Genomic DNA, 23,572 nt, shown 5'->3' on the forward strand with positions numbered 1-23,572 from the left:
CTTCCACTCCAAAAGCTCAGGCCTCCTCTCTGAATCCTCCTCCCCCGCCCCTCCCAGGTCTTTCTCTGGTAGAGAAACATGTAGGCAAACATCTATCATCAGTGTTATAAGTCGACACCTCCTCCTATCACCAGGACCATTTTCTAAAATCATAACAAAAAGTCAATACTTGTTCCAAGACAGGTGCTATGCATCCAAATTTGGCCGAAACACAGAAGCCCCAGAGAGCAACAATGACATTTGGAAACTGAGCAAAAAAGCAACGCTTAGTCACTAGTTAAGTAAATGACATTCAGAAATCAGCCATGGAATATTTGGGACACAAATTTGTATTCTCAGCAAAATGACAAATTTCTGGAAGCATGAAGGCTTAGTGGGCAAATGCCCAGGGTGAGCACAGAGGTGGCAAACTAGAGGACCACAGGGAGAGTCAAGTCCTCAAAGGGGCCCGCACCATGTTTCTTGTGCTTACATATTAAGTATTTGCCAATATTAAAGCATCAGCACAACTCGTGGAAACTTAACAACTCGGGGGCTCTGGTCACATGGGGCACATGTTCATCAAAGCAGGAAATGGCTTCCTGCAGGTGCTCCAGTTTTCCAGGTGCCTGCCTGGCCTCTACTTTGTCTCTAGTAGCAGTAACCTGCCCTGCATCTGGTATAAAAATACCCACATGTCCATTTTCCAAAAGGCCATTCAGCAAACTGATGTTCCCTGGTTTTGCTTTTAATGAATTGAAGTCGTTCCTTAAGTGAATTGACGTAGATGAGATGTTGTTTTTGTTGCCCGTGACATCACGTCCGTTCCCTCATGGAGACAACATGTTTAGCAGAAGGAAACAATGCCCAGTGTGATAGCTAAGGTTTATTGTGCTAACCTGACCGATAAACACATGTGGGGGGTTAATCGAAGTGCAGAGACACACACGGCTAGGTGAGCCTCACCTTTCTTGCTTTCTGATAGTCGGGCCAGGGTGCAGTTGCCTTAGCTAGTTCTCTGCCTCAGCTGGCAAGGCTCACTTCCCATGAGACATCCCTGAGGAGAAGCCACATGGACCTACCCCAATGCAGCCTGGGTGCTGGAGCAGCCATGTGGAGACCCCTGCCAGCGCTGAGATGCTTACACGTTCACTGACTCAGCTTTCCTTCTGCAGTCAGTGTCATTGCGTGAGACGGAGGAGGACTTTGTGGATCGGTTTTGGACAAATGGGCTAATGTTGGACGTATAAGTTTGGACAGCACTGGGTTGGGATGCTTCCTTAATTTCTTACCCTTTCTATAAAACTCTCTCTTACATCCATATGAATTTCTGTGGCTTTGTTTCTCTAGTCTACCCAGACTCACACACTGGTCCTGCACCATCCTCACAACTGTGGTCCTGCTGAACCTGTTGGTTGAGATATGCTTCAGTGAATGACTATTTAGCCAGTTGATTCTAGAGGACGTGTCAGTACTGGACCTTTGGTCCCCTGATTTGCCATGCTTTTCCATCAGGATTGCTTAGGGCACTTTAACTCTCTGGAGACATTTTTACCAGCCATGAAAGGATGACAAGGACAGAATTGTGACCTCTTAGAGCTTTTCCCTCTCAGGGGTTTAGCAATCCCAAGCGTGGTCCACAGCCTTCTTTTTGCATATGTCTCCCTTCTCCAGCTGAGTGTTCAAGTGGCCCAGATCTGCTCCTTCTTGGGTTTGGTCTCTTCTCTCCCTCAGCCACTCTCTCTTTGGGCTCTCTTCCAAAAGGAGCCTGTCTCAGATCTGCAGCCACAGTGTTAAAAGGCCTAGGATAAGCTGTTTTGTGGGCATGGCAGCGGACGTTTGTTCTTGGAGATTATCTTTCTTGATATGTTTCTGATGCGCTTAGAAGGTGGGCAGGAGGGCAAGGAGAGCTAAGAAGTCAAATGTGGCCAAGTCAGCCCTATCCAAATTAGGGAGGAGGCTTCTTAAGATTTCCAGGTATGCAGAAGAGGAGACCGACCAAAATGTGCATTGGGAATTAGAGTCAAAGTCACAACTAATAAATGAGAATTCTTGATAAAGGAAGCCCATACACATATGGATCCCCAAATGGATTAAGCCTTGGTGAATCCCCTCTGACTGTACACCGAGGATGTGAGCAGCCTGGTCTGCAGGATTCACTCGAAATGAGACTGATGCAGGTAGAGTCAGGGTAAAATTGAGTACCTTATCATATATTCTCCCTTTGGCCCATTTAACATTCATTCTACTTTTTATTATTTTCTGCTTTCTTGTCAACTGAAGTTTTCCCCTATTATATTTGTTATTATTTTGTTTCGTTTTTTTGAGGAGGGGTAGGTGGAATATGTTTTTCTTTATATGAAAACTAGGATAGGCAAATCTATAGAAACAGTAACTGGATTAATAGTTACTTAGGGCTATGGGGAAATGGGGAGCTAATCATAATGAGTACAAGAAAAAAAGAAAATATTCTAAAGTTGATTGTGATGATGTCCGTATATATTTTTAATATGTTTAAACTATATATAAATATATTTACATAGGTACATACTTGTATTTAGACCTCTATAAATGTCCTTTGTCTCCTAGTTATTTCCTCTATTTCATTTCACTTTTCACATGCTCCACTATCATGTTCAATCTTCATTCAGCTTTCAGTAATTTTTCAGCTACATTGCACTTGATCAAGCTCCACCAAGCATCCTACTCCCTCTTTGCCATTGATTTTAGATCACTTGTTGTTCCCTTGACCCTGGGTTTGTTGGCACCCCTTTCCTCTCCCTCGCTTCCCCCTCTCCTTGGTTCCCCCAGAACTGTCGGTCCTGTTGTTTTCTTCTCCAGATTGTTTATCCCACCTATCTTAACTAGATAGACATACAGAGACAATAATAAGCACAAAAACAAGACAAAGAAAAACAGAACAACACAAGGCAACAACAAGAACAAAAAATCAATAAAAAAATAAAAGTCTACAAATAGTTCCCAGTCTGTTTGTTGACCTTTATGATGTTTTCCAGTTGAATCTAATGGATGTCACACCCTGGCCACAACGTCTATTTTTTGGTATTCTTCGTGGACTTCATTTCTTATAACAATAGGGAAATAAATCTATGTATATTTATATGTTAAATATAAGGCAGTAGATGGACATTGAGCTTCTACTCAAGTACTCCCTCGATGCAAGAACACTTTTTTCTAATAACCCAGCATTCAGTGCCTCTCACCTTCCCGACTGAAGACAAAATGGGTGCATAAGTAATTGTGGTGAAGAAAGCTGATGGTGCCTGGCTATCAAAAGATATAGCATCTGGCATCTTAAAGGCTTGAAGATAAACAAGTGGCCATCTAGCTGAGAAACAACAAAGCCCACATGGAAGAAGTACACCAGCCTGTGCAATCATGAGGTGTCAATGGGATCAGGTATCAGGCATCAAAGACCCAGAACAAAAATTCATATCAATGTGAATGAGAGGGAGAGCAGAATGGAGATCCAAAGCCCATCTGTAGACAACTAGCCATCCCCTTACAGAAGGGCCATAAGAAAGAGACAAGCCAGTCATGGTGCAGTATAGCACTGATGAAATATACAACTTTCCTCTGGTTCTTCAGTGCTACCTCCCCACCATTATCATGAGCCCAATTCTACTTTAAAACTATGTATAGAGCAGTATATGTATACACAAGTACAGATAAGAGCTGGAAACAGGGAATCCAGACAAACCCCTCAGGACCAATAATGAGAGTAGCGATACGAGGAGAGTCAGGGGAAGGTGGGAGGAGAAGGAGAGAACCGATCACAATGATCACCAAATGACCCCCTCTCAGGGGGATGGACAGCAGAAGAGTGAGTGAAGGGAGACAGCAATAAGTATAATACATGAAAAATATAATAATTTATGGATTATCAAGGATTTATGAGGGAGGGAAGGTGGGGGTGTGTGGAAAGTAAGCTGATACCAAGGGCTCAAGTAGAAAGAAAATAGAAAGAAAATGTTTTGAGAATGATGATGGCAACATATGCACAAATGTGCTTGACACAATGGATGGATGGGTGGATTGTGATAAGAGGTGAAAGAGCCCCCAAATAAAATGATTAAAAATATGGTTAAACATTGAATTATATGATATATTAATTATGTCTGTAAAACTGTTAAGAATTTTTAAAGGAAAAAGAAGCACATATATGTACTTAAATGTTAATTTATGATTTATAGGCAAAGAGTTTTATCCTTGGTGAGATAATTAAAATATTTGTTTTGGTCCAATTTGAACTTAACTCTGCTATAATAATCTTTTGGATCATAAATTCTTTGTAGATGAATGTTACCTTTAAATTTTTGTAGATTTTATTTCTGTCTAGCAATTTTGATTGTAATAAATGTTGTTAAACACATATTTGATATTTGGTTATAAAAATAAGTGGCAATGCTCAAGTCTATCGCACAAAATATTCTGTGTTTTGACTTCTTATCATTATTGGATTACACAATTTTCTCCTATCTTAAAATACTTGGTAATTTCTTTACTCCCAATCCTCAAATGAAAAGCATTATACATTTATAACACTGGTGAATTTAAGCATTTTCATTTTAATCTTTTGAAGACATGTTTCTGACATTTCTTCAGCTAATTGAATATTCTAGAATACAATGCCAAGAATAAAAATAGTAGGCATGTAGGATAAGAAATGTGAAATTGTAGTTGCTTTAAAAGTTGACGTTTTCCTGTGAACATATTAAGATAAACCTTTTACTGTTACTACAGGATTTAAATAATTATGTAGGCTATTTGAGTAGTTAGATGTTGCCTTTGAAGATCTGATCAGGCTCACTTATTTTTCACACTTCTTTGACTGACAGGCGATCAGGGCTCTTGGGATCTGCTCATTTGCCTATCTTCTAAGAAGATTATTGGAAAGCCCTGCCTATCCAAGGAAGACTTGTGCCAGTTAGGTTTACATCAAAAGGTAAGTACTCTCTTCTTAAGGGATGCAGATTTGCTGAACCTATTGCGGCTGGAGGAGTCCCTGAGGGCTTACTGATTCAAACCAAGTGGACACCAGAGACCAAACTCCTTGTCTCCCAGTCAATTCTGACTCATAGCACGTCTGAAGGACAGCGGTTCTCCACTTTCCTGGTGCCACGACCCTTTCATACAGTTCTCATGTGGTGGTGACACCACCCCACCATAAAATTATTTTTGTTGCTACTTCATAACTGTCATTTTGCTACTGTTATGAATCAGGTGACCCCTGTTAAAGGGGTCCAAAGGGGTCATGACCCACAGGTTGAGAACCGCTGCTGTGGGACAAGGTAGAGCTGCTCCTGGGTGTTTCCAAGACTTTAACTCATTATGGGAGGGGAAAGCCTCCTCTTTCTTCCGTGGGATAGCTGGTGGTTTCAAACTGATGACCCTGCCGTTAGCATCCCAGCAAGTAATCATGACCTCAAACTTCAAATTAAGTAATAGCTCAAAATGTAAAAATTGTCAACCATAAGTATTATATTCTTTCTTAAGAGTAGTTTATGCAAGAGAGCTTCAGAAAACTATGGAGACATTTTGATTATGTTTTCTTTTGAGATTTTTTTTTCATGAAACGTTTGATGTCCCAAGGATATGGCACGAGAAGCACTCCCTCCAGCTCCACAAGCGAAAAGGGAATCCATTTTCACACCAGCCCAAGGATATGCTTAGATGAAGAGAATTATGAAGAGTAACAAATTATCCAGTTATCCAATGTCTACTGTATGTTAGGCACTAAGCTGGGCAGTATATGTTGGCTCTATGATTGACATCTATTGCAAAGCTGGAGGAAAGGGTCCAAACCAGCCACCATTTATTTGGCCCTGTTGTGGCCTACTCAGACCTTGTGATATTTTTGCAATTGACGGCCTTTATAATGCCTTCCTTCTCCCAACTCTCTACTTTCTTCAGATGGGGATAGTATTGGGGTTCTCTTGTCCATCATGGGCCACTAGTTCTCAGCCTTTTTCAGAGACATCTCCCTCCACCCATTCCTTAAGTATCTGTGTTCCCCAAGACTTACTCCCAGAGTCTCAACTGTCATTTGCAGATTGTTATTCCAGATCTACATCTCAAGTTCAAATCACTCTCTCTGGTTTTAAGTGTACATTTACAACTGGCTGCTACACAGTACCACCTAGTTGTCCCATTGATGTTTCAGGATCAAAATGTCTAAAGACAAGTCATTGTTTTCTCTGTCAAATTCACTGCTGCTCTTGGATTTGGAAGTCATATGGATGATCAAGCACTTTATCACTTCCCAATTTAGAACTCTGGGGTTTAATCTCTGAGGCCATTCTGTTCCTTGCCATCTGCATTCGGTCCATTTTCAATACTAAAGGAGCTACAGTCCAGACACTTCTCTAAGTTACTACCTATTCTCCCCACATTTATTCCACATTTATTTTGGCAGTCAACATCTCATGCGTGGACTATTGCTAAATTCTCCTTGTTGTTTTGTTTGAAGAAAGTATTTTGTTCTGAAATACATTTCCTCCCCAGAGATATCAGAGGGAGACATAAAAAATGTTGAACTAACCATGTGCTTAAGATCTTCCTACCAACTATCAGATGAAGCCTACAATATTAGTTGCGTGTATTAGTGTTAACAGCAGGAAATCCCTCTCTTCCTCAAGATAATTTAGCTAAAGATAAACTAATAAAGATAGACCAAAAGCTGAGTTTTACCATCGCTCTGCTCTGAAGAAGTGTGTGTAGAAATGGTATCATCAGAAGAAGCTGTAAGCTAGAACCAAGAAAGAAGAGTCACTAGAAATGAGTTATAAACATTGGGGAATGCAGTCATTGTCAAAGCAGAACCCTCCATAGGAGGCAAAAGAAGTTACATCCCCCGCCTTACCTGCCAGACTCATTGGATGGCTTCTCATTATTTAAAGTCAGTTGCTAGTTAAAGGCAAGGGTGCTCATGTGATGCCATTCACAGAATGGACTACAGTGGACACAGAAAAAAGTTAAAGTGGCCTTGAAGAAAGAATATGGCTGACTCTGTCTGAGAAACACATGAATGGAATCCCTGTGACTGGAGTGGAGTGTGTGAAGTGGGACGAGAGGGGAGAGAAATACCAAAATTACAGGTCTTGGTGATAGAAGGTCCTTTAAGGATTATGGATTTTGTACTTGGTGAAATAGGGAGTTATTGGATGGCCTTGAGTAAAGGGGGGGTCAGGTTCCATTTGCATTTAACAGCATTGCTCTGGAAACTATGTTGACAATTGGCTGTCTCACAGGCAAAGACAAAAACAGGAAGACTAATTATTTCAAGAAAGGTAGCCACAAGATCCAGGTCACTTGGATTTTTAGGATAGCAATGTAGAAGGTTGCATGAGTAAATTTTGAAGGTAGAAGTGCCAAATAACACAGCTACCATTTATATAACCTAATATGTCAAGCCACCCTTTGAAATTTTCTATTCATTTCCTTGACTTTATTCTCCCTTCCATATACTTTAGTTACTCTATGACTAATAGCAAGCTTCCAAGTCTCTTCTGACATCCACTCTGATTTTGTCCTTCTTTCCCGAAGACAAAGCTAAATATTATAATGAATTATGAAGGACCTAGAATTAGAAAACCAAAAGGGGAAAACATGCTCAGCATATCTGAGACTGAAAGAACTCAAGAAAAAAATTCAAGTCTCAAGTTGCAATTTTGAATGACTCTAGAGGCAAGATATTGAATGATGCAGGAAGCATCAAGAGAAGATAGAAAGACTGCACAGTCACTGTACCAAAAATAACTAGTGGACTGTTCACAATTTCAAGAGGTAGCATATAAGCAAGGATCAATGGTGCTGAAGGAAGAAATTCTGAATGTATTAGCCAAAAACAGGGCTCCAGGAATTGATGGAATTCCCAACAAAATGTTTCAGAAAGCTGAAAAAGAACTGGGGGCACTCATCCATCAATGCCAGGAAATTTGGAAGACAGCCAATTAGCTGGAAGAGATCCATATTTGTGCCCATTCCAAAGAAAGGTAACCCAACGGAATGCTCAAACTATAGAACATTATCATTGCTATCACACACGAGGAAAATTTCACTTAAGACAATCCAACAACGGTTGCAAGAGCACATTGAACAGGAACTGCCAGAAGCTAAGGCTGGATTCAAAAGAGGATGGGGAATGAAGGCTATCCTTGCTGATGTCAGATGGTTTTGACTCAAACCAGAGATGACGAGAAGAATGCTTACTGATATTTCATTGACTATGAAAGGCATTCAACCGTCTGGACTATAATAAACTGTGGATCACCTTGAGAATGGGAAATCCTAAGCACTTCATTGTGCTCATTCAGAATTTGTACATGGATCAAGAGGCAGTTGTGGGAACAGAACAAGGAAAACGGCATGGCTTAAAATTGGGAAAGATATGCATCAGGATTGAATCCTTTCACCATACTGTTCAGTCTATATGCTGAGAAAATCATCAGAGAAGCTGGATTGATATGAAGAAGCATGCGCATCAAGATTGGACGAAAGCTTACTAACACCTGGCACGATGCAGACAAAAGTGAGGAGAACGTGAAACACTTGTTAATGAAGGTCAAGGGCTGTAGCCTTCAATATGGATTACAACTCAATGGAAGGAAGACCAACATCCTCACAACTAGACCAATAGGTACATTATGAAAAATGGAGGACAGGTTGAAGTTGTGAAGGAGTTTTTTCTTTGCTTGGATCCATAATCAATGCTCACGAAGCAGAAGAGATCAAAAGACGTATCACATTAGGTAAATCTGCTGCGCAAGACCTCTTTAGAATGTTGAAGAGCAAGGATCTTACCTTGAGAACTAAGATGCACCTGACCCATGCCATGATATGCATGTGAAAGTTGGACATCGAATGAGGAAGATCGTAGAAGAATAGATGCATTCAAATTGTAGTGCTGGAGAAGAATAACGAAAGTGCCAAGGCCTGCTGAAAGGACAAGTGGATCTGCTTGGGAGAAGTAAGGCCAGAGTGCTCCTTAGAAGCAAGGATGGTAAGACTGAGTCTTACATACTTTGGGTGTATTGTCAGGAGAGACCAGTCCCTAGAGAAGGACATCCTGTTTGGTAAGTGGAAGGACAGTGAAAAGAGGAAGGCCCTCAATGTGATGACTTGACACAGTGGTTGCATCAACGGGCTCAGGGAGAGGAACAATTTTGAGGATGGCACAGGACTGTGTAGTGTTTTGTTCAGCTGTGCATAATGTCCCTATGGATCAAAGCCAACCATATGGCACCTAACAACATGTGGCAAGCATATTCTAAATGCTTACGTATTTGTTGATGCGCATCCTTTGCAGATGCTGGAGCCCTGGTGGTACAGTGGAGGTTGGTGGTTCGAACCCACCAGAGGCCCTGTGGGAGAAAGACATGATAGTCTGCTACCATAAATGTCATAAACGTAGAAACCTTGTGGAGTTCTACCTTATCCTACAGAGTTATTATAAGTTGGAATGGACTCAGAAGCAGGGGGTTTCTGTGTTTTTTATTATCATACAGTTGAGGAGACAAACACAGAGAGGTTCAGAAAACATGCTGGAGGTTCCACAGCTAATCTGTCTTCAAACCCCTGTTCTTAACTCTTTCTCTTTAGAATCTTGCTAAATAAGTTTCTAGCAACTGTCTTCACAGTCTACTAGGAAATATCTCCAAAGACCAAATGAACTGTCAATGATACACATTTGATTACTGTCACTTTGGATCATGACTTATGCCAGCATCAGTTGTTGAAACAATAGTTGCTTCAGACGCAGCAAGGGTACTGCAGGGTTGTCAGTGGCTTAGCATGAGCAAAGAAAGGGTCCCTGCTCAAGTGTGGATCCCTGACCACACCAGAGCTTTCTAATTTAGTGCTTAATATAACTGATCATAAGGTTTTAGAGGAAGGGAATGGGTGTGTCTTTCTTCTTAGGAGATTAATGTGAACAAACAGGTTCTAGCAGCACTGGCCTACGTGGGACCGAAAGTGAAATGAGGTTCACTATTTGGGGAAACGCTAAGTTTAGTAACTAGGACTCCATCTCAGCTCTCACTAGCAGCCTCTAGTGTTGAAAAAGTGGACGGATTCATTTCTAACTGCCTGTTCGTAGGATTAACAGCCCCTAAAACCAGGGATGCTGCTTTTAGAAGCTGGAGCACTGAAAGCTACTGCAATGGGTCTTCTTTTAGAGCATGCTGGGGGCATTTTCAGGTGAATTTGAAGGAAATAATAGTGGATGCAAGAGACGTGGGAAAGAGAAGAACGATTTCTTTTTTCCTCAGAGCTCTTTGTTTAGCTGGTTCTTTTCTTCCCTTGCCATTAATTTTCCCTCATGAATGATACCCAACAGTCTTGGAAGAACGTCTGATTTTTAGAATAAAAAGCATAAAACAGTGCAGCTCCAGCATGGAAGAGCAGCAGCTCTCTTTGATACTGACTGGTGTGTGGACCACTTTTTATATTCCTGACTCACCCCGACAATCCCCACCCCTTGGGGACTTTCTTAAACCCCACAACTAAACAGATTCAAGAGTCTACACAGCAGAACAAGGCAAAGTAGTTTTCCTGTCAGCTTCATTTCTTAAAAACAAACAAACTTATTAACATTTTCTAAATGTGAATAATTAATATACTGTTGTTCTTTTTAGTAAAATACATCTTAAAAAGAATGCTCTACGTTTGTTTCTGTCAATAGAGAATAGAAACAATTTAGATGTAGGTTGTCCCAGGTAAGGACTATAGATGATCCGGTGGAATTGAAATATTTTTGTAATGTGCAATCCCTTTCTCCCAACTTGATGTTTTAGAAACATCTCGGGGCTTGAATGTCCTAGCCATTTTGGATAAGGAGTCTAATCCTGTCAGACAGATGAACGTTTTCATGTGAAGTGGACAAACCAACAGTAGCCTATGTGTGCACCCACAAGCACGCACACACATGCACACACACAAATATGCACACGTATGTATGAAAACTTTCAAACTAATGCAAGGCTTTGGTGGGAGATAGTTGCTATGGTAGTTACATAATTTCATGCCAACTTGGAAGATACATAAAAATGTGTAGGGGTGGAAGTTAGCCTTTAAAGCAGACCACAGCCTGATGGTGACTCCTTGTGAGCGTGGCTTTCTCCTAAGGAGGGTCCTGGGAACCTCCCCTTCCCTCGCTGCCTCCCCCTTCCTGATGACTGGCCCTATTGCTGACAGAGCCACTGCCACTGGATCCACATGACTTGGCACCCCCCAGCCTGTGATCTTTCTGCATTCTGCATCACTGCATGTGGCTGCGTGAGGCTGCCTGGGACTTAAGGACTGGTATGGGACTTAGAGATTTACGTTGGACTGGGTTGGGCTGTCTACTTGATTTAGAACAATTTCTTGATCTAAAGCTCCTTCTCCTCGGTAGATGAGGGGGTAGAACTGCTCCGTAACCCATTCAAGGCTCTGACTTTGGGACACATTTTGTTCTGCATGTCTCCAGAGCCATCTTTGGGTGGATTCGAACCATCAACTGGGCTGGCGGTCAACTTTTGGGATGAGAACCTCATGGTTAGCCTCTCCACAATAGGAAGATGAGGGTTTTTACTCCTATAAAGAAGTACAGTCTGAGAAACGCACAGGGGTCGTTCCACCTGTCCTATTGGGTCCCTCAGAGTCAAAATGGACTTGATGGCAGGGCGTTTTGTCTGGAGGTTGGGGCGTCTTGTGCTTCACTGTGCACGCCACAGAGTTGGAGCTCTACATTAAAAACTGCTATTGAAATGTTAAACTGTAGACGTGTGTCACATAAAGCCATCTAATGCAGTGGTTCTCGACCTTCCTAATGCTGCGACCCTTTCATACAGTTCTTCATGTTGTGGTGACCCCCCAACCATAAAATTATTTTCATTCCTTGTTCATCACTGTCATTTTGCTACTGTTCTGAATCAGGCGACCCCTGTTATTTGACCCCCAAAGGGGTGCCGACCCACAGGTTGAGAACCACGTATCTAATGCAAGACCCTCCTTCCTTGGTGATGTTGCACTTGAACAGGATACAAATCTTATTTTATGTTTTACACAAAAATAGGACGCATCAGAACCCAGAAAAAGTATCGCTTGTTTTCCTAAGTGAAAGGCCACACATGTGTAAGTGGTGGCAGTGTCCCAGAAGCATGTAGACCCCATCATCCTGGAAAGTTCTTTTCTTTGTGGTGCTGAGTTTCGCAGTGTAACTGCTTCATTGGGGTTACGTTCGGGGCAGAGTGGAGATGGTATTTGGAGTCTCACCAGGTTATGTCCCTCATGGCTCTGTGAATTCCAAGGATGTGCTCCCAAGAGAAGAGCCTGGTCGGAGGTCATGGGGGCCGGGGTGAGAGAAAGGAAAGCGGAAGGGTGAGAGCAGTTGCCTCCCTTGGCTTGGCTCTGAATTTTTGAACCAGATGTTTTGTTGATCCTGATGAGTCAGTGCGCTTTCCTGACCTAAGGTCTCGTGGGAAATCCCATCTCTGTGCCGGGACACAGAACTCCACGCTTTCGACGGAACTGTACGCAAGCTGTGCTCTGTCTTGACAGCATCTAGCGCAATGCTTCATTTATTGCTATACATTTTACCAAGATTTTGAATTTCATTTGGTGTTCTAGATCGGGACAGCAGGACAAGGGGGCCCTAGTGTTTGCCAGTTCAGGCCCTTTACAAAGTAGTGGAGAATCTCTTGCAGTACAAAGCTCTTATGAAGTGTATTATGTCCACCCCCCAACCCCCCAATTAGGTGTTGTAAATCCTGACCCCTGCCTGTGGCTGGTGTTGTACCTTGTAAGTAATGAACTTGGATATTTTAGCGGAAGAGATTGCTAAGAAAGATCTTAAAGGGGCCATGTGGTTTCGATTTGCTGCTTGTAATAGAATGTCAGGGGAAAGAGATGGTCTTAAAAATGAACCACGCGAACTGAAAGCAAAACGCTTGGGAAACTAACTGTTGCACAAAGTGTCACGTGTCCTAGAACTTTCACCAAGGATGTGGCTAAACATCTTCTGTTACAGAGACTAAGCCTGTGACTGCTCAGTCTAACCGACAACCACAGCAGAAAACGCATCCGCGTAGGCTGAGGGGATAGAGAACGAACGGAAGGCGAGAATGCTGGCTGCCTCTTAGAATTCGACAGGCAGCAGACAGGCCCGAGAAGCTACATCTGCAGGCCTCCAAAAGGCCATCCCAGAAGCACCTGGGAGACCAGCGAAACTGCTGGAAGAAGCGAGGAAAACTGGGAATGCAGAGACTTCAAAATGTACCATCAAGGCCTTTAGATTTAAGAGTCACATCAACACTAACTCAGTCCCAGAGTCTGGAGCTGTCATTGTTGAGTGCCAAGGCAAGGAGGTTGCTAGGCAAAGATGGGGGTGGAGTGGGGTGGGGTTGCTGCCACACCCAAAGGGCTGAAGGGTAGGGTCACCACTCACACCAGAGGGTCACAGTTGCCAACACCAGGGCCTAGGGCCCTCCACCCGGAATCTAGAGAACGTGGTCACCATCTCAGAGTATGGAGAGCAGGGCCAGATGGTCTCAGAGAAAGGAGACTCGTTTGCAAGCCTTGACAGCTTGTATAACGCTCTGCTGGGCTTTGGACTTGCTTGGGACCTGTTACCTTGGCCTTCCCTCCAATTTAGCAATGGGCATTTCTCCCTCGTACCTCATCTACCATTGTACTTCAGCAGCTGATAATGTATCGTCTAGATTTCAAAGGTTCCCAGATAAAGAGATATGTTGTTGCAGGAGAGAATATGTCTAAAATCTCATTGGCATTTGATATTGATGTTTCAGAATATGAACTTTTCAACTTGAAGTGGGCTTAAGACTCTTGCATGTGGATACAACAATATGAATTCTGGAAAGCCCAAGAGTGGGATGTCATGAGTGGAACTTTTATCCTATCATCTTCTTCCCTCTCAATTAAAATAGGTGATTTGTAGAAAACAAATAAGCCAAAAATAAACCAAGCCCATTGCTGTCAAGTTGTGAAGTCTATTCTGCATCCTAGTGATATGCTTGGGTAGAGTAGGGCAGACTAACAGGCTATATTTACAGAGTCAGACTGGTACCTCTTTCTCTCACTGTGCCTGTGGGGGCTTCCACCAAGATATGTGTTGGAAACCCTAACCTCTGTGCTTGGCAGGTCAGTGATTCAGTGCTCAACTACTCATTAAAAGGTTGGCAGTTCAAAACCCACCAGTAGCACCGCGGGAGAAAGACGTGAGAGTGTGCTTCTGTGAAGACTGCAGCTTCAGACGGGCAAGTGCACTGGGTCCTGCAGGAGCTGAATGAGCTGAGGTGACTTGATGCCTGTGAGGTTGGCTTGATGTAGGCCTGTGACACTCATCCCCTTTGGGAATGAGTTGTCTGTGGTATTAGGTTAACGAGGCAGGGCTAGTGTCCACTGTATTTTGAGTCAAGTTCTTTTGAGACATGGACAAATTTAAACAAGGGAGCAGAGCAGAAATGGGGAGGAGCGATGCGAAGCCACATGAAGATCACCCAGGGGCAAGACTCCAAAGAACCTTTCATCCAGAGTCCTCCGAGGGAGAAAGGCTTCCCCAGGAGACGGCACCTTGAGTTTGGGCCGCTAGCTTCCTCAACTTTGGGAAAATCATTTTCTATTTGCGAAGGTTGCCTACTCGAGGTCTTTCTGTGGGAGCAGCAGTGTGGAGCTGAAACAATATAGCCTTTAATCTGCATTATTGCCTAGAGTCTACCAAGTCCAGACAAAAGCAGTGGCTTTTGCTTCAGGGAGAAAAATTCCCCCTTTAGTGCCTTTGAAGCTTTTCCCAAAGAAAAAATGACTCTTGGATGTTCTGGGTACTCTTGCAGGGCTCTGCCTTTGTCCTAATGCCTTTCTCGGGAATTCGGAGTCGCAAACTTCAGGGTCTCATGAAAGCCCGTTGTGTTTGTCTCGGTACATCAGAGAAACTAATCCACAAAAACACATATGTATAAGAGAGAATTTTATATAAAGGGTAAGTGCACATCAAGAAAACATCCTACCCAGTGCTGCCCAAGCTCACAAGTCCAACATTAACCCATATGACCAACACCAATCCACGAAGTCCTTCTCCATCTCACAAAAGACAAGCAATGATGCCGACTGCAGGAGGAAAGCTGAATCAGGGAATGTGTAAGCATCTCAGTACTGGCAAGGGTCTCCACACAGCTGCTCCAGCACCCAGGGCTGCATCGGGGTAGGTCCATGCGGCTTCTCCTCGGGGATGTCTTGCAGGAAGTGAGCCTTGCCAGCTGAAGCAGGGAACTGGCTAAGGCAGCTGCACCCTGGTTCAACCATCACAAAGCAAGAGACCTGGAAACTAGAAAGTTGAGGCTCACTGAACCATTTGTCTCTCTGTCCTTCAATTAACCCCACACGTCTTTATCGGCCAGGTTGGCACAATAAACTTTAACTCATCCATCTTCTTGTCTTCTATTTCATTAATCAACTTTTCTCTCTTTTCAGTTTGAACCATATAGAAGCTCCTCATGGCTAAGCACTTGGCTGCTCCCTATAAGAGTGGCTGTTTGAGCCCACCGGCCTCTGTGCTGGGAAGAAAAGCGGCTGTCAAGATTGTAGCCTAGACCACTAGAGGAAGCATTTCTCCCATATGCTTGGGAAGAGTTGAAATCCACATGACGGCCTCCAACAACAAGCTGTCCCTCAGGTCTGAAGCATCCTCTCTGCCTAGCCTTTTCTCACTTCCCAGTGCAGAAGGATGTGAGCATCTTAGACTCTGGCACCTTTGTAGGCTGTCAAAGTGGAGTATCTAGTGCAGAACCCCAAGAGTAGGTTCCTTGAAGCCAGGCTTTTTCCAGACAGGACCTGGCTGAAGTGTGCCCTTGTTCCAGCTACTACTGGCAGAGAGAAAGTTTGCTAAAAACTGAGTCGAGCTAATGAAATTGTAAAGGTGGGAGGATCTTTAATCCAAACACATGTAAAGCATTTCAAACAAATCTACCAATTGTGATTGAATTTATAAAACCTTAAAGGTGGACCTTAGAGACCAATGTCTCTGAATGCTTTCTTTTACAAAGGAGCCAAGGGAAGGAACCTGATGGGTGCCATGCGACATTTCTATTACATTCTAGACGTGGGTCCAGAGTCCCTGGTTCTGGTTTCTGCCCTTCTACCCACTGCAGGTCCGTTCTTTGTCTTTAACTCCAGCAGGAGGCCTCTTGGAGAGACTGCACTGTTTTATTTATCAAGAATGAGCTCATTTGGAGAAACCTATCATGTCATAAAAGCTCATCTAATTTGCAAACTAATTCACACTGACCTCTTTCTGTTGTTTTTCCCACGGCTTTACCATATTTAGTTTCATTTCTGCAGTGTAGTTAATTATAAATACCAAACCAAAATAGAAGTTTGTAAGAAGAGGAGAATATTGTGTACTTTGGTATATTTCCTCTCCTTTCTAATGAAAAAATACATGTGGATTTATGATGATGATGTTAAAAATCTAAGAACAAAGTTTGGTTAAAATAGAGTAGTGCAGTAACTGATTTGTGTGTGTGTGTGTGTGTGAGTGCGTGTGAGTGTGTGTGTATGTGTGTGAGTGTGTGTGTGAGTGTGTGTGTATGTGTGTGAGTGTGTGTGTGACTGTGTGTGTGAGTGTGTGTGTCAGTGTGTGTGTGTGTGTGTGTGTGTGTGTGTTTGGAAGCAGTGATGTACTTTAGTATGAAGGGAAGAGTATATTTGAAATTTTCAGACAGGTTTAGCACTGAATTTTCACTATCTACCCGGTTGCACACCACTGTGGGCTCTTGTGGCTGTGGAGTAGGATTGACTTATAGGTATGCTTCGTGGTATTTCTTATTGTGGTGAAGTGAAATTGCTTGGGTTGGCTCCACTACTCAAAGACTTTGGAACTTCCGCCCAATGACTGGGTAACCAACCAAGATCACACTCACTGCCATCCAGTCGACTCTGACACGTAACAGCTGTTGAGGACAGAATAGGCCTGCCCCTGTGGGTTTCCAAGGCTGTAAATCTGTATGGGAACAAGAAGCCTCCTCTTCTTCCCCCAGAGCGGCTGGGGGGCTAGCACTGCTAACCCTGCAGTGAGCAAGCCCCTCTCCTCCACCAGGACTCCTCACAGGAGCAGCCAGACCTCATCTTTTTCCTGGGAGAAGCTGGCAGTCGTGATCCAGCGACCTTCAGGTTAGCAGGCCCATATTTCTCCCACGGCCCCAGGAGAGCTTCTCCTCGGGTAGATAATGTGGAAAAGACAAGGAGGCTTCCAAAGGTTTGTGGGAAATGGATTGTTTACACGGACTTTTCAAAGCACCCTTGTATGTGCCCTCTGGGGTTTCTTGCTTTTTCTTTGTTTCAGCATTTATATATGCCTAACTGTAGCATCTTTTACATTCTTTGCAGGTAAATACCTTACCAGACTTACAGCATCAGCTATGCAGAAAGGAAGGATTATGCCAAATAATTAGAAGATTTCCAGGTAATCTCTAGCTAGCCTCCTTTTGCATGAGAATGTGCGAAGGACTGGGCGCAGCCTCTTTAGAGCCTTTTCTGACAGTCCCTCTGTCACACATCTTCCACAAGCCTTAGCAAGCAGAAGACCATGATAATGAGGGATACAAATGCATCACAGTGATAGTCTTTAATTCTGACTTCCATCCTGCAAGAAAGGCTTTCTACTCCTCTGATTTGTCTTTAACTTAATTGCTGCTTTGAAAAAAATAATAAAGGACTTATTCTGGTTATCTAAAACTTGGAATTTTTAAAGTATCTTATTGCGATATGAATTGTGATTCTAACAAATGGTTCTTCTTTGCTGGCATGCCCTCAATTAGTCTGTGTGTGTAAGATAGGATGCCAAATGAATAAATTCCGTGCCTCTACTGTTAGAAGGTTGGAAGAAAAAGCACCATCTTCCATTTTCATATAGGTCCCCAGAGTAGGAGAAAAACACCAGGAAGTACATAAGCCCCCTCATGGATGAAATGAGCCTTCAGGTAAAATTGTAGCCCAGTTTAAAAGCCATCAGTAAAAGCATTCTTCCGATTTCTTGCTAAAACCCATTTAATGCTTAATGGTTTCTACCTGTAGAAAGTTTAAAAAATATATTAATTAAAAGTTAAATCTGTATAACTTTAACTCTTAAAAAAAAGGTATCTGTGTCCTACTGGAATCAGAAAACTGAGGCTGTATCGTAACACATGGTGGTGTAATGGGTTATGCACCGGGTGACTAACTCCTTGGTTAGGAGTTCAAACCCATCAAGTGCTCTGTGGGAGAAAGATGAGGCATTCTACTCTATACAGATATATAGCCTCGTACTCCCACAGGGGCAGTTTGACTCTATTCCCCGGGGTCACTGTAAGTCAGATTAGATGCAATGGCAGTGAGATCAGCCTTTGCATGGGGTTTCCTTTCTCACACAAAACGTAAACCACGTTGGTATGTTCCATTGTGAAGGCTACTCTCTTGTACAGTTATTTACCAGGAGCTGAAAAAAACAACCCAGTACTTCAACTTTCAATTTTAGATACTTTTATACAATGTGCCCTCGTGGTGTAGTGGTTATACTTTGGGCTGTGATCCGCATAGTCGGCAGTTTGAAACCACCAGCCGCTCCTCAAGAGGAAGACTGGCCTTGCTACGCCAGTCAATAGTTGTAGTCTCAGAAACCCACAGAGGTTGCTGTGAATCAGCATCGACGTAATGGCAATGAGCTTGGTTTTTAGTTTATTTAAAGTTGGTGGTTATTGTTTTTAGTCAAGAAAGTAACTGAATGGGTAATCTTTAAAAATGTTATCTATGGATGCTGTTTAGGACTAGAAAAACAAATCTAGTGACATGTCTATGCCACTATCTATCTCCTATCTATCTATCTATCTATCTATCTATCTATCTATCTATCTATCTGTCTATCTATCAAATAACTTTATATCAAGAAGTAATTACATATCAGGAAAGCATCCCCCCTGCAGTCCATAAGTCTGATAGTAGTTCCTAAGACCTTCTTCAGAATCAAGCAGCTACACACAGTGATACAGAATGCAGGGAAATCACAGGCCGGTGGGTGAACCAAGGTCGGTGGAAAGATGGCAGGGCTCCAGCGGCTCTCCCAGAGGCCAGCGGGCAGGAAGGGGAAGGAGGAGAGGGCTCTTGCTTATGAGAAGGTCATGACTCCAAGGGACAGCATCAGGCTGTGACCCGATTGACAGGTGTGACTCCACTCCAAACCAGGAGCAGTGTGTAGTTGACATAAAGTCATATGACTGCCACAGAGGTATTTTTATTTTATCTATCTATCTATCTATCTATCTATCTATCTATCTATCTATCTATCTATCTATCATCTATCTATCTATCTATCGTAACCCTAGCTGGATAGGTTTTTTTTTTAAAAAAAATAGATCACTGATGCTTTTGTGAGATGCAAGATAATAATTGTTTCTGTTAATGCAACTTTAATGAATTTCCAGAAATCATTTCATTAGCAATCTGAAAAAGAATGTGTTCCTGTTTGGAGTAGACGCTGCATGTTTTTAAGTGCTTTTTCCTCGGTTGCAACTCACACGTCAGAATGACAGAGCTAGAATGTTGCATTTCTTTAGCGTGTGGTTAGCAGGATCGAATCCCAGGAGTAAAACCTCTTTATAGGCAGAAATACATGACCCAAATTTTTAATTCCTCCAAAAATTGTTGCAAAACTTATCATTTTATAAGTAAAATTAAGAGGGCTTTTTAAATAATCTTCTTTCGCTTTAATTATTAAAAAAATTATTTTAAGAACATCTCTCAGTTACAGATGTGAAGTTTTTTCCAAACGATAGTGCCTTCATTTTCTACTTACCTCTCCAACTAAAAAGTTAATTTCACAAAATATACAGGATTTTCCATGGAATTATTTCTCCAGTCACGCTACTTTTCCTCCTAGCTGAAGATCATTTTCTTGAATGTATAGCTTTAAAATAATACCTCTCCTTAAAGGAATTCTGATTTAAGCTTTATAAACAATAGCTTTTGCAGCAGGCTGCTGCTATGAATATATATTATATGACATAAACTCGGTATTCATAGGACTAAGAATATTTTATTTGTTATGAATACTGAAGATAGATGAGATAGCAACCAGCCACTAAAAAATAAATTGAATTATTAAGATGGTAGGATAATGAAAGTACACACTAGCTGGATAGGTTTTTAAAAAGGTACTTTTGAAGACGCTATATGTTCTAGCCACTCCACTTGAAACCCCAAATGGCTCTTGCTCTTTTAGACCGTGCTTCACTTGTAGGTAGGAAAAAAGAAAAAAATGGAATACAAATATTTCATCTCTACATGCGAGTTAACTGCAGGGAGTTTATGTATGCATTTCTTAATCTATAAAGGTAACTTGTTTCTGGAAAATGTGGATTCTTGTACTTATGGGTGTACATACAGACAGACAACTGTAATTCATTTGGGTAACTTCCCATCACATGCACACTTGAATATACATCAGTGGCCCCATAACAATTTGTAAAAGGAAAGTAGTTCTCCTTTTGTTTATGTCCATATACAGTCGAGTACAAACTGACCTGAATATCAGCCGAGGCACCTAATTTTACCACAGAAACTGCATACAAAATGTGCTAAAAAAAAACCCCGGCTTAGACACGAGTATATAAAGTATTTCCCCTCAGTGGTTTTACAGACCCAAACCTCTTACAGCATTGGACGCTGGGGGCGTGGAATACAGGCCCTGGGTGTGGCAGGCAGGCAGGTAGGAGCTGCTCTCAGCACCTCTTCATGAGATCCTGGAGAGGCTCATGGCAGGCTCTGTGGGGCTCAGCCTGCTCCTGCTGTTTGCAGGGGGCCTGCTCTGCCCTCTCCTTCCTTGCCTCCACCAGCACCAGTAGCTACTGGAAGCATCAATGAGGAAGACCAGGAGGGAGCTTACATCAGGTTGTCAGATGGTGTTTGCAGGACATCTAAAGATCATCACACAGAGCGTGTCACGGGCACTATGGGATGCACACCTGTGTGTGTGTGTGTGCTGTGGAGAATAAACCACAGGGTAGATTATGCTAGAAAATACTTAATTCTCAAAAATTAAAAAGAAAATCCAGATAACTGGATCATCCTCTAAAACAAACTCAATGACATCGAGACTGGCTGACACACAGCGACCCTATAGGAGAAGGTGGAACTGCCTCTGTGAGTTTCAGAGACGGTAACTCTTTACTGAAGTAAAACGCCCATCTTTCTCTCTGGATCAGCCTAGATTTAAAAAATCAAACAACAGGTCTCCAAATATTTAATATGTCCTCTCTTTTCATGATAGATGATCACTACGATGCTCTTTCTGGCCAAAACCTATGGAAAAATCTGAACTTGACCCAACTCAGCTTCCAAGTCAGCCTGCCGTGTGTTTTGATTGCTAGCCAAGGTTGTGAGACTTGTGGGTTATAGAAAATGACTTCACGCCTTGTAGCAATAGCAGCAGCCAGTGTCCTAGCATTTGTCCCAATTCCCTGAACCCCAGTTCTCTGACGAGGGTAGGAGACAGCTGCACACTTAAGGGGTTGTGCTTCAAGAGAGTAAGAATGAAGCCGCAATTACATGGAGAGCCTGCGTCCCTCCTAGTGGGCAGTCAGAATGCTTGCCCCTGGTCTCAGAGGGAAACATGTCTATTACATTGGACCAAAGCTGGGTTTCCCCTTGACTTCAGATTAAGGTGGTGGTCTGTGTCTTTCAAGGTTAATTTCTCTCTAAGCATCTCTTCGAAGGCCAGTCAGAACAAAGAAAGGGAGGGAGTGTGTCCATCAGAAAGATGTACAGAAATGTCAGACTCCTGGGAAAGTGTCACCCAGCAATTTCAGGGAAGAAGGCCCTGCAGTGTGACCTCTGAAGTTTAACCAACGTGTGAACCTGAGCAATGCATGAAACCTCACAATGCTTCATTTTTATGCTCTCTAGAGACGGGAGGATTGGCAATGATCGATCCTATTGCGAGGACATTACCCCACTGTGCCCCCTCACCCTCCCGCCCTACAGACATGCTGTCCCAGGCTGTATCTTCAGCAGTAGGTGGACACAGGGACGCCATGAGGGAAATGATGATGACATTGGTATATGGGTCTGGGCCTCAGGTTAATGAGCCAGGACCACCGAGTTTGGGTCAGACAGAGACGTGAATGAAGACAGCCTCAGAGGTGAACCCAGACTGCTCCATTCTACAGTCAGACTCCGTGTACCTGACATTACATTCATGACTCCAACGGAAAGACACAAATCCATGGGCTCGCACAAAGATTTACTTTTATCTTACCACGGAAGGCTTTGCCTTCTGAGACAAAACAAAACCAAGCGCCATACTTTTAGTTGATCCAAGCGGGCTGCTCCTATGTTGCATTGCTTTTTATTAAGTTGTATGCATGTGTGCTTTATAGGAAAGTGATTTTTTCTTCCATATTTGGAATACAAGTACAAAATAAAACATAGGGAAATATTTCGCTTGGCTTGTGAGGTGTTCTTTTTGTCCTTGTCTTGCTAAGCGTGTGCCAAGGTCTCGGCTCTGGCTCGTTCTCTCCAGCGGGGATAGGCTATCTCTGAACACTGGTTTTCATGTACAATTGGAACTGTATCCGGAAATGTACCCACAGGTAGTATTTGGGACTCTTGAGGGGAAAACCTGTCTCCTTATTTTTGTTGTTTTGGTAACTTGTGAGTCCATTCGGATGAAAGGAAAATAAGAGGCACAACAATGCCTTTGGGTTCTCTTAAAACAAGACAGGCCCTTCAAGGATCATTGATGATGTTTCCTACCAAGCAGAACTTCAAAATAATATAATTAAAACTATTAATCAACCTTGACCAAAAGTAAAGCTGTTTATCTCCCTCACTACCAGTCATGGATTTTAGCATTCTAGGTGTAACTTTGTTCCTGTATATCATTTAAAAACAAACAAACAAACAACTCTGCCATCAAGTTGATTCCCGTTCGCAGGGACACAATGGGACAAGGTCGCTCTGCCCCTGGGATCCTGCGACAGTCTCTCTTTCACCCACTCTGCCAGGGAGTCAATTCTGACGCAAGGCCACCCTATGGGACCAGGTAGAATTGCCCTTGAGGGTTTCTGAGATCGCAGTTCTTCATGGAAGTAGGAAGCCTCATCTTTCTCCAACAGAATGACTGGTGGTTTAGAACTGCTGAACATTTGAGTGTATCACCATGATTATCAGGGAATCAGACAGCTTTGTGGAAATTTAAGCAGGATGGCACTGAAATTCTCAATGTGGCATCGCGGTTGAGAATTGGACTGCGAACTACAAGGTCAGCAGTTCGTAACCACTAGTCTCAGAAACCCACAGGGGTCATTCAACCCTGTCCTACAGGGTCTGTCTGTGTTGGAATTGACTCGATGGCAATGAGATTTTTGAGAAGAGGATTTGAGTATTTTCATGGATTTTTGCCCTCTTCTCTGCTCTCATTCCTTCAAACCAAAGAGCAAGGAATGGGAACATTCCCGTATTTTATGAGAGTTAGGGGACTTAGTCCACTCTCCAGGAGACACCCCATCTGTGTTACCTATGTGCTATGTCATAGTTCTTGCTTTCC

The 23,572-nt window shown here is 42.7% G+C and overlaps 1 protein-coding gene across 3 annotated transcripts in view; it reads left to right on the forward strand.

Annotated features, from left to right (window-relative positions):
• Positions 1-23,572, forward strand: part of CPED1 (cadherin like and PC-esterase domain containing 1) — a 325,775-nt gene that overhangs the window by 76,811 nt on the left and 225,392 nt on the right. For all 3 annotated transcript variants that reach the window (XM_075558608.1, XM_075558609.1, XM_075558610.1), the window contains 2 exons: positions 4,839-4,945; positions 17,383-17,458. In XM_075558608.1, coding sequence (XP_075414723.1) covers positions 4,839-4,945; positions 17,383-17,458 — 183 coding nt within the window. The remainder of the gene's footprint in view (positions 1-4,838; positions 4,946-17,382; positions 17,459-23,572) is intronic.

The sequence above is a fragment of the Tenrec ecaudatus genome, chromosome 9 (genome assembly GCF_050624435.1).
Source record: "Tenrec ecaudatus isolate mTenEca1 chromosome 9, mTenEca1.hap1, whole genome shotgun sequence".
NCBI lineage: Eukaryota > Metazoa > Chordata > Mammalia > Afrosoricida > Tenrecidae > Tenrec > Tenrec ecaudatus.